General features: G+C 47.2%; 1 protein-coding gene across 3 annotated transcripts in view; it reads right to left on the bottom strand.

Annotated features, from left to right (window-relative positions):
- Positions 1-12,181, bottom strand: part of LOC144775490 (dimethylaniline monooxygenase [N-oxide-forming] 2-like) — a 205,981-nt gene that overhangs the window by 131,824 nt on the left and 61,976 nt on the right. For all 3 annotated transcript variants that reach the window (XM_078659232.1, XM_078659233.1, XM_078659231.1), the window contains exon 3: positions 9,339-9,527. In XM_078659232.1, the coding sequence (XP_078515358.1) occupies positions 9,339-9,527 (189 nt within the window). The remainder of the gene's footprint in view (positions 1-9,338; positions 9,528-12,181) is intronic.

The following is a 12,181-nucleotide window of genomic DNA, read 5'->3' as shown; positions in this document are numbered from 1 at the left end:
TCGACCAAGAGCACCTCGAATCCCTGAGAAGCACGCCGCCGTCGGAGCTGCTGCCGTCGCATCTTGGAGGTCGCCGCTGTAGTTGTCGCATCAAACGGAAGCTTCATGCATCGTGGGAGAAGAGCGTAGCTGCTGCCATCGCATCTTGGATATCGCCGCTGGAGTCCACGCATCGAACCGAGAACTTCTCCCATCCCTGAGAAGCATGCCACATCTGGAAGATCTTCACGTCTTTATTTCTTTGTATCTGAACTTTGCCGCATTTCCCATCGCTGCGAAATTGCTTGTCGTGGAAGCGCAACGCAACCTAAGGTACATTGACGCAAAGTGTTGCATCTAAGAACTAAACTGAACTTAACTAAGCTTAAATCTACCATCTTAAAGTAATCATAGTGTGTATTTGTCGTTTATGGTCTTGTGGTAACTCTATATAAAGTATACTTATTTTTTATATAAAACCTGTGTGGTGTCCATTTGTAGTGTTGTCAATGGGTTACTGTATGTGGTCATAACTGCTGAACTTACAACGCCTCTGAAGTAAAGCCCTTATGCTTATGCCAAGCTGCCAAGGGGGTGAGCAGGGGTTATTTTAGGAGTATAATCCCCTTATCCTGACTAGTGGAGAGGGTCCCTATTTGTCACAAGTACATACCTGTGCCAACTAGAGACCCCCAAATCTAACATTGGTAGTCAGCGGTGAGGATCCTGGATTTGTAGTTGTGACTCATGTGCAGTGACTGGTGAACACTACTTAGTGAGTGCAGACCATAACAATACCACACACTTTTTGGTAGATTCCTTTTTGGATTTTTGAAAGTTGCCTGATTCAGTTGTAGTAGAGAGAGCAGAATCTGTAGCCTCCCTTAATTGCGAATGGGAAGAAGATAGGCTGGAATTCTACACAGTAAAGCAGCTGAAGTACTTTTGCAAAAAATTCAAGGTTCCCACTGTTGGATGCACCAAGAAAGATGAATTCTACAAGGCGCTCAGGGCCTGGGTAGAAGCAAGGAAAATTCCTGAGATTGAGGAGGATGATGATGCAGAAGTACAACAAGAAGAGCCATTGGGCTCAAGAGAGGAAGGAAGTCCCCTTCCCCTGCAGGTAGCATTGTTTCTAACAAAAATCTGTCTCCAGAGGAGTTGGAAGACAGAGAGAAATAGAAGGCAGGAAATGGAGATGACCAAGTTCAAGGTGAATAGGCAACTGGAAATAGAAAATAGGAGATTAGACCTTGAGGAAAAGAAAATGCTGTTTGAGCATGAAAAATTTGAGGAAGTTGGAGTTTAAAACCAAAAGTTTAGAAGTTACTCCCCCTGGTAGCAGCGTGCCATCAGTACATACAGAAAGTAGAATGTATATTCCCAAGGATGTGGTGAAAGAGTTTTACAAAAATGATCATATCGGTCAGTGGTTCAGAGCCTATGAGGTAGCCATGTCTTCCCACCGGGTCCCTGAGAGAGATTGGGGAGCGGGGTTGTGGGGAAGGTTCCTTAGTGAGAGGTGGGATACATTGTTAGTTTTGCCTTCTGAAGTCCACAATTCATATAGCCACATGGAAGATGCATTGATGTCTAGATATGGTTTGACACCTGAGATCTATAGGCAGAGGTTCAGGAAATGCAAAACGTTAAAAAACAGTACTTGGGTTGAATATGTCACTTTCTTTTGCAAAGCATTGGATGGTAGGGTAAAGGGCAGCAAGGTTAATGATTTTCAAGGTCTCTTCGATTTGATTGCATGGGAGCACTTGTCTGATAATTGTTTTCCAGAGCTGTGCCAGCATCTGATAGATAGCAAGCGGACTAACCCTAGGAAGCTTGCGGAGGAGGCGGACCGCTGGGTGAGAACCCGGGTCCACAAGGGTCACATGGGAGACTCAGCCAAAGGTGGGCAGGGTCCCCAGCAGAAGAGTGGGGGGGGACCAGGGTAAACAGAAGGAGTTCCGCAAAGGGCCCCAAAGTAGTCCCCAAGGGAATCCCGTGAATGGTTCCCAGCCTCCCCCTGGGAGAAAGCAAGGAGCCCCGACAGGTAGTCCTGTTCCCCAGGGGCCCCTAAAATGTTACAAGTGCGGTGACCTGGGTCATAAGACGAATGATACCAGGTGCCGCCTGTTTGGTAAACAAGCACCCACTGGTGCTCCGCCCCGGCAGATGGCTAGTGTAGCCTTGGGGAGGTGATTGATGTCCAAGGTGGGTAGGGTCCCGCACAGATGACCTTAGTCTCTTTAGGAGACAGTGAGATGGTCTCAGAGGCTCAGCTGACCAGGAACACTAAGAAATATGGGCAGCGAGTGACCATCAGTGGCCAAAAGGTGGAGGCTCTTAGAGATACAGGAGCCAGTGTGACAGCTGTCAGGTGTCACCTGGTGTCTCAAGAGCAGATTGTCCCTTATGCATTTTGCTGAGTTGTTAACACCGACAACACACAGAGTCATTGTCCAATGGCTCAGGTTCCCTTGGAGTGGCGGGGGTCTCTGGTACTCTTCAGGTAGCTGTGAGGCCCGCCATGCCTGTTGACGGTTTGTTGGGAAATGATTTGGAGAGCTCCCCTTGGGAAAAGGTGGAGAAAACAACTCATTTGAAGATGGTTGGACTGCCTGACTGGGCATGCGTGACCACCCGGTCAATGCCAGCCAGTAGGGGTTCTCAAGAGGACCTGGAGCCTGAGAGGGAGGCCCAGGAACCTGCCGAAGAGAGAAGTGGCGGGAGCGCAGGAAACCAGTCCCCTAAGTTGCCACGGCCCAGGGGGAGGTAGACCCTGAGGGGGATGCCCTGGAGCCTACCGGGGAGAAATTAGCTGAACTGGGGGACCTGCCTGAGCTGACCCATTGGCAGCAAGAAGAAGGCCCGCCAGGGAAGAATTTTGCAAGGAGCAGAAAGAATGCCCTTCTCTTGAGGGCTTGCGGCAACAGGCTGTAAGCCAGGCAGCAGGTGATCAGTCAGAGTCACACTTGATTTACTGGGAGAATGATCTCCTGTACAGTGAGCCTAAGGTTGCTGAACCTGGGTCAGCCCGAGTGCTGGTGGTACCCCAGAAGTTCAGAGACTTCCTACTGGGGCTGGCTCATGATGTGCCATTAGCAGGACATTTGGGGCAGGACAAGACCTTTGAAAGGCTTGTCACCCACTTTCATTGGCCCCAAATGCGTAAGAGTTCAGATACTCATTGCAGAACTTGTCAGATTTGCCAGGCAAGTGGAAAGAGTGGGAGGAAGCACAAGGCTCCTCTCCAGCCATTCCCTGTGGTCAGTACCCCCTTTGAACGGGTGGGGATTGACATTGTGGGGCCACTGTACCCCAAGACAGCCATGGGCAACAGGTTCATCCTGGTCTTGGTGGACCATGCCACCCGGTACCCGGAAGCCATACCTCTGAGGACAGTCACGGCCCCCGTGGTGGGACGAGCACTGATGGGAATAGAGTGGTATTCCCTCGCGAGGTAGTGTCTGACCGGGGCACCAACTTCATTTCCAAGTATATGAAGTCCCTGTGGCAGGAGTATGGTGTGACCTACAGGTTCAGCACTCCTTACCACCCCCAAAGAAATGGGTTGGTTGAAAGGTTCAACCGAACCCTAAAGGGCATGATTATGGGTCTTGAGGAACCTATGAGGGGTACCTGCATACCCTGAGGTGCCACAGAACTCTCTAGGGTTCAGTCCCTTTGAGATTCTCTATGGACACCCAGTCAGAGGACCTCTGAGTCTGGTCAAGGAAGGCTGGGAGCAATCTCCCAGGAAACCTCCCCAGGATGTATATAGCTACATGCTGGCCTTCAGGAACCAGACCAGGTGCTTCAGTCAACTCGCTCCGGCGAATTTTAGAGGCCAGCCAGGAGGAGATGAAGCGCTGGTATGACCCAAATGCCACTCTGGTAGAGCTTCAACCTGGACAGTAGGTGTGGGTCATGGCCCCAGTGGTGCCCTGTGTGCTCCAAGATAAGTGGACTGGACCTTTTGAGGTTGTGGAGCGTAAGAGTCCAGTTACCTACTTGTTGGACTTGCAGTCTCCTAGGAACCCCTTGAGGGTCTTACAAGTCAACCGCCTTAAGCCCCACTTAGAAAGGTCTGAAGTGGGCATGCTCTTGGCAACAGATGCTGGGATGGAGGAGGAGACTGAGCCTCTTCCAGACCTCTTGTCTGCCACAGAGCGAGATGGGTCAGTGGATTGTGTTAACCTCTCTACCACTCTTCCACCCTGACCCATGAGCAACAGAATGACTGCCGCCAGTTGTTGGGACAGTTTTCTGATCTGTTTTCCCTGGTTCCTGGTGTCACCGATTTGTGCGTCAATGATGTGGACACATGAGACAGCTTACCTGTGAAGCACAAGTCTTACAGGGTAACTGACAGGGTGAGAGCTTGCTTCAAAGAGGAGGTGTCAAAGATGCTTGCGCTAGGGGTGATTGATTCATCTAGCAGTCCTTGGGCCAGCCGAGTGGTCTTGGTCCCGAAGGCTGCAGCGCCGAGTGCCACACCCGAACTCCGGTTCGGTGTGGACTACAGAGGGCTCAATTCAGTCATGAAGACTGATGCGCACCCCATCCCCAGAGCTGATGAGCTCATTGATCGGCTAGGGGCTGCACGGTACCTCAGCATGTTTGACTTGACGTCTGGGTACTGGCAGATCACCTTGACTGATGGGGCAAAGGAGAGGTCAGCATTCTCCACACCAGATGGGCATTTCCAGTTCCGTGTTATGCCCTTTGGGATGAAGAATGCCCCTGCCACCTTTCAGAGGTTGGTCAACCAGGTGTTGGTTGGACTGGATGAGTTCAGTGCCGCCTACCTGGATGACATCGCAGTGTTCTGTGCCAGTTGGGAGGAACATCTGTGCCACCTCTGGGAAGTGTTGTTGGCACTGCGATCAAGGAGAGTAAGTGCCAGATCGGGCAGGGTTCTGTGGTGTACTTGGGACACCAAGTTGGGAGCGTGCAGGTGGCGCCCCTAAAACCCAAGATTGAAACCATCCTGGCTTGGGAGCCACCCAAAACCCAGATAGAGGTAAGAGCCTTTTAGGACTCACAGGGTATTACAGGAGGTTTGTCAAGGGGTATAGCAACATTGTTGCACCCTTGACAAAGCTGGCTTACAGGAAGCAGCCCAAGAAAGTGATTTGGACTGACAACTGTCTGAAAGCCTTTGTGGCCCTGAAAGCTGCCATGTGCATGGCGCCCGTGCTCCTGACACCCAACTTCTCAAGAGAGTTCATCGTCCAGACAGACGCTTCAGAGCATGGTGTGGGGGCTGTTTTGTCACAGATGAATGAGGAGGGCCTAGATCAACCTGTAGCCTTAATCAGTAGAAGGTTACTTCCACGGGAGCATAGGTGGAGTGCTATTGAGCGTGAGGCATTTGCTGTGGTCTGGGCATTGAAGAAGCTGAGACCATACCTGTTTGGGACTCACTTCCGGGTTCAGACAGACCACAAGCCCCTCAGATGGTTGATGCAGATGAGGGGTGAGAATCCAAAGCTGTTGAGGTGGTCTATTTCCCTACAGGTTATGGACTTTACGGTGGAACATCGCCCTGGTACAGAACACGCCAACACTGATGGTCTGTCCAGATTTTTCCACCTTAGTGAAGAGAACTCCCAGGAGTTGGTTTAGTTCCAATAGATGTTTCTGTAGGTACATAGCATGTTTCAGAATCGAAGGGGTGTCACCTTGGCTCGAGCCAGAAGGCTGAGCATTGGAATCAGAGTCTTTGTGCCTACCATGGCCTGGTGGTCTCTGCATTTCTGTTCGTCGAGCTCGATAGTCCCGCAGAGTCTTTTTGAATCGGAGCTACCGACAAGCGTGGCAGTCTTCTTTCTTATGCTTTGGGAAGCGACAGAGCTTACAGACCTTATTAAAGGTTGGTGCATGGGTATTTGGAATAGCACAGAGGACAGAATTGAAATGGCGTATATGCCATCGACTGAAGGCTCGATGATTGATTTTCAAGTGGAAGTAGATAGAGGAAAACGATCTAGGCCCAAAGACTGTGGTTAAAATTTCCAGACTGGATAATGAACGTTTTCTGCATTTTCAACATGTAGAAGGTGGAAAACGCGTTCAAAACAATACCCACATGGATAGAGCGAATAGTGTACCGAAAGAATCCAGATTAACCTCTTCGAATCGGAGCCCTGCAATACACGTTGGAACCGTATGGTGGAAAGAAAGCAATTTAACAATAGAATCAATGCCCATCCGCAGTATCACTGAAAGGAGGAGTCATCTTACCTTGTGGCTGGAAAAAACTTCTTAGAAGAAAAAAACTTGCAAAAATTCAGACCCAACACTAGATGGCAGGAGTAAGCAAAGCACGTGTATCTACAGCACACATGCCTCGAACAATATATTTAACTAGCCTTGTGGCTAGGTCTGTCTCAAGAGAGCTGGGGTAGCCAGGCCCCTTTGCCCCAGGCCCCACACTTATTGGTGATACCTAGGCCCCACACTTATTGGTGGTACGTGTTAGTGTTACAAATGTACCCAATAAAAAGCAGAAAATGTTTTTTCCTCCATAATGCAGCTGAAGCTGCAATATCAGACGGCACCAAATACATAAAAATTAAATAATAAATAATTTCCATTTGTTATTTTATGTTAAGAAGATTTGTACAATGATCATTTCACCCAGAGGGTATCCTGGCAACTAAGAAGTGGGGGAGCTATCCTGACTGAGGTCTAATGGAACAGCAAGCTTTTCAGTTACTTGCATATTTCTCGGAGGGAGATGGGGTGTTCTAATGTGTAACATTTGGTCGTTACAGGGTTTGGGAGCCTGGCAAGAAAAGGAAAGACCTTCAACTCAGTGTCTTCGAGTGCATGGAATGTGGGTGAGCAGGAGGTTGGCAGAGCCTAGGTGTCTGTTGGTGGTGTGGAAGTTGATGGTAAGAGGGCCTCAATTGTGTAGTGCTCTGTAGGTGAGGAGTTTCAAGAGGATGCGTTTGTTTATGTGGAGCCAGTGGAGTTCTCAGGTGTTTGTATATGAGAGTGGTGAGTCGGAGGTTGAGAATGAGTTTCGCTGCTGTCGTATGAATGACTTGGAGTCATTTGGTGACTTGCACAATGATTCTGACATACAGTCGTTAGGTGATTAGTGCTTGAATGTCACATCTTTGGGTGTTTAGTGGGAGCTAGCTGAGAACTTTCTTCAGGAGTTTGAGAGTGTAGAAGCATGTGTAGGTGACCGTTTTGATCTGGTTAGATTTTCTTGTCTATCAGGATCGCTATGTCTCTTGCTGAGTTGGATGGGGAGGGGGTTGGTTCAAGTTCTGAGGACCAGCATGCTGAAAAGTAGAGGGAGGTGTCTTTTGCAAACAGACCACTTATGTCTTGCTGAAGTTGAGTTTCAACAAGCTAGTCATCATCTAGTTTGTGACTTCTGGCATGTAGGTGATGAATTTCAGTTGGGCCTTGGAAGTGTTGTCAAAAAGGATGAGCTGGGTGTCGCCTTCGTAGAATACAATGTTATGTCTATGGGATTGGACAATGCAGGTGAGCGGGCCGTGTAGATGATGAAGAAAGTGGGTTGAGCAAGGAGCCTTGAGGGAGTATACAGATTAGGTTGGAGGCGGAGAACAAGTATGGGGTTAGGCTTATGGGTTGCGTGTATTCCGAGAGGAAGGCGCTAATCCAGCAGATGGAAGATTTGCATATTCTGGTGTGGAGGCATTGGATGAGGATGGGGCATAAGACTATGTCAAAAGTGGGCAAGAGGGTGAGTAGGATTAGTGGCACTGTGCCTCTTTTGTCCATGATTAGATGCAAGTCATCAGTGGCGGAGATAAGGGCAGTCTAAGTGCTATGGTTCATTTTGAATCCTCATTGGGAGGGGTACAGCAGGTGGTTGGTGTCAAGGTGGTCAGCAAGTCGCATGCTGATCATTTTTTCCAAGACTTTAGCCAGGGATGGGAGGAGGGATTTGAGTGCACCAAGAGCTTTTTCAGGAGAGGTAGCATAGTGGGCTGTTTCTATGAGTCCAGGAAGTTGGCTGTCATGAGAGAGTCATTGAGGGTCATGTGCCCGTACTGCATGTGGGGTTGAGTCCTTTTGTTAAAATAAAGGATCTCTTTTCTTAAGTAAAAGTAGGGCAGCCAGTACACATAGGTTACCAAGTCATAGGTTTATTGGAAAGATTACAAGGTTACAAGTTACTTAATAGGAGACCCACACCAGGAGCAGCATCCTCTCTGCTCAGCCCACTGTCTCTCTAAATATCCACTCTTTCAGTCACACACTAACGCCTTTCTTGAAGATGAAGTGTAGACATGGGTCCGAGGGAGTTCTCGAGTGGATGAAACGCATCATGGTGGTGGTTTCCTGTGAGGTGAAGGTCAAAAAACAGGTCTGTTTTCTTGAGTGTACTTCTCATTGGAATGGAGCATGGCAAGTGCAGAGAGGTTCAGCTGGGGGTGAAGTTGTTGTATTTGGTGGTTATTTTGGTGCTCAAATTGTTTGAGAGCTTAGAGCTCAGTTGCTGTGACTGATTTATTGTTGGGAAGCTGGTGGAGGGGGGTGTTGTTGGAGCGGTTTGGAATTATTTCAGTACTTCTGGAACGCTTGTTGGTACTAAGTCATTGGTGGTAGATCCATAAGGTTGCTTTGAGTGGGTGTGCTTCCAATGGGGTGCCAACTGTTTGCAGTGGCGTTTTTAGAGTCAGAGGTCTTGGGTGTACTAGCCTGCCTTTAGCTTGTTTTGTGCTCTGTGGACGGATCTGAGCAGTCCCAAGGTATCTGCGCAGAGGTGAAACAGTTGCTGGAGAACAAACTGGCAAGGTAGGTGTGGTGTTGTGGGTTTCGAAATAGGAGTTCTGAAGTCCAGACTTCCTTGGGAACTTTATTACAGTTGCTTTGCGACGTTATGGTATGTGTGGTTCTGTATTGATTGGGTAGGTGTAAAATCCAGCAGACTAGGGCATGGCCAGTGAGGATGGTTGTTTTTTCTATCATGATGTCAGTTTCATCAATTATGAGCTGCAGAATGAGTGGATAACCAATAAGCACTATGCAAAATATTTGATGGTGTCGCAGCCCAGCGTTCTGACATGCCTACTAGTGGCAACATTGTGAACCACAGTCTGATGACCAGAATACAAGTTTCAAAGTAGGTAGTGGAAAATGTGCTTAATTTGCTTAAAGCAATAGTGATCCAATCAGTGCAAAGGCCTCTTCTGAAAAAAAATGGTTTATTTGTACATATATTTTGTATTACAATGAAATATGACCTCATAATTATGTAAACCAGATGAGACTTTAACACATTAACTGATCAGATAAATATGTTCTAGCTTTCTACATAAAATATTGGAAGTGTCCGTTATCTCAGGAAGAGTCCACTGTGTACTCACCTTGAACTGGATGTGTTTGAAAAAGTCAAAATGCTTTGCATACATCCGGAAGTAATCCACCAGTTTGTGATTGGGCAGGAAGTTGGGGAATCGTTCGGGCATAGGAAAATCGCTGAAACAGCTCATCTCCTTGGAGGTGTTGGTGACCAGAGATTTGTAGATGCTGGCCCGGCCATCTTCTACATGTTCCTGAATTAGATATTGAAATCATAAAGAGAAAGTATAAAACAATGTAGCAAATGAGCTGTAGAAAAATAAGTTACTAGATAAATTACAATATTGGAAACATGACCAACTGCACATGTAAGCTCAGGAGCAGATGTCACCATCATTTCAAGCAAGGTTTCTGCTTTTCCAACTGTGTAAATCCTGCAGACCAGGGTTGCTGACATCTATGAAGGTAGGGTTCTTGTCAGTAATTCTGGTCCACAAACTAAGTATAATGATTGCTAATGAGTCATTATATTTAAATTAATTGAATATGGATATTCCAGAAGGTTGGGCATGAATTAATCCTTCATGGATCAACGCTTGCGATATCCACTACAACTGCAGGCAAATACGTTTTCCCATCTTTTAATTCTCAGACGCTGAATTATGCCCAAATCTTTTATCGTTACATAACAGTGAATTTATTCAGATCTTAACACAGAATGAAGTCCTTTCAATCGTAACACTTTGTTACACTAACATGTTTATCTCTTGTACAAGTTAACACTGAGAAGGTTTTTAAACATCTCTATCCTATCACCTATCTCCCCTAGAGCTGAACTACTTAAGCATTTAGATGCTTCCCTCAAAGGGCTAAAGGTGCGGACACCGCCTTATCCTATCCTGATGTCTGATGACTGGTCTTTTTGGTAGCAGCTGAAGAGTCTTCTTAGTGCAGAGAAAGGGCCCTATCCCTCCAGTAAGAGCCTCAGGGCCCACATTGCAACAGAAATCCAAGAAGTGCAACAAGAAGTAACTGAAGTTCAGAAAAAAGCCTTTCACAGCGTCTGGAAAGTCGACAAGATGGGCAGAACTTTCGTAAATAAACCTTGATGCAGAAAAATGAAAAGGCAAGAGCACAAACGGAACCCAAGGAATCCAACAAGCGAGAAAATCAAAGTTTATGCAAGGTGAACTCAATTTGGTCTCCTTATATAGGAACATTTAGGAAGTAGACCTGCAAACCAAAACAGAAAGTAGTATTCTATCATATTGCCTAAGAAAATATTAAGTGCTAATGAAGAAACCATTATCTATTTTCTGACTAAAGACCTAGGGGTCCATTAGGATCACGGGCGGATCGCCACCGCCCGCATGGCGGTGGCGATCCGCCCGTGATCCGACCCTGCCCGCCACCCATTTCCCCCGCCATATTACTATGGTGGGGGGACCGCGGCGGACGGAAATACCGTCCACCGCTTTTCTGCCCGGACAACGAGTTGATCGGGCGGAAAAGAGTTTAATATGGTGGCACTGTCTGTTAGACACCGCCAGCCATATTACCATGGGTGCGGTAACATGCCTTTCTGTGGTGGCAATGCCGCCACGGAAAGGCATGAGGAAATAGACTTCGGGGGACCATTGCGGGCCCCCAGGGATTCTGGGAGGTTGCGGGTGTACATGGGGGGTACCTATGGTACCCCCTGCAGTTCCATGCACTACATGGCAGGCACAGCGCAGTGCCTGCCATGTTGTGCATGGAAGTGCATGACTTGCCTTCCTGGCATTGTGGCGGGCGGTGCTGAGTGCACCGCCCGCCACAATGACATGAATGCAGGATGCGCACGCCACTGTGGCGGGTGCATCCTAATTGCCCCACAGGACCCACGCCCTTATGGCGGGCGGTCCTGCTTCCCGATAGGATGGCGGGCGGACTTTGTCCGCCCACCATCCTAATGACCCCCTAGAGTGGAATTCAGGATACAAGAAAATGTAGGCCTCAAAATGCAGGCATTATTACATAGGCTCTGCAGCTGGAATCCAATCCCCTTAGATGTTTTGTTACAGAAGCCCTGGCTCAGGATCCCACACTCACACCATATAGGCTAGCGCATATGCTGTTCTTGGTCTCCAGTGTCAAGAGAGACCACACAGAAACATGGCCTGAATCCAGCCGACACTTATGGGTTTCAAGTTTACTGGTATTTTTTATTTATTTATTTATTGTTCCACAGTAAAATAATCAAACAATACAGCTTATCACAATAACACAAATTCATACATGGTCAACAAAAGCGCCCCTGATACTCAAACCAATCTTCTTTTTTTGAGCACCCTTAACAGAAAATAAACTGAATTCCTAAATTAAACAAATTATACATTTTGGCCCTCCATAACTCAAATGCAGGGGGTTCAGTTTGAAGCCACTAGGAGACAATGCACAATCAAGCAACTGCCATTGACAAAAATCAAATAGCGATGTTTATACAATAAAGTACCTTTATCAATTTCCAACCCCATCCCTAATAACATTATAGCTGGCATAATCCTCAGCGGACAATCAATAATAATAGACTTACATTTCTCTAAGTCCATTATAAATCTAGACAGGTTACAGCAACTAAAGAAAACATGTGAACTATCAGCATTATCTTCCTGACAGCGGAAACATTTTCCATCATAAACTCCCCCCCCACTTGAACATACGAGCAGGGGTATAATGCAAATCAAACACGGTCTTAAAGAATTGCATTTTCAAATTAGCCGACATTAACACAACCCGAGATCTAGCAATAGCATCCTCGATAAATAAGGTCTGCTCTCCTAAAACTTTAGACCATTTAGCATTATGTTTCCCTAAATCATCTAATCTATAAAATAGTATTAACTTATACAATAACCCTATTTTTCCC

The sequence above is a fragment of the Lissotriton helveticus genome, chromosome 1_1 (genome assembly GCF_964261635.1).
Source record: "Lissotriton helveticus chromosome 1_1, aLisHel1.1, whole genome shotgun sequence".
NCBI classification, from domain to species: Eukaryota; Metazoa; Chordata; class Amphibia; order Caudata; family Salamandridae; genus Lissotriton; species Lissotriton helveticus.
The sequence above is the reverse complement of the archived record's forward strand: the minus strand, read 5'-3'. Positions and strand labels throughout refer to the sequence as shown.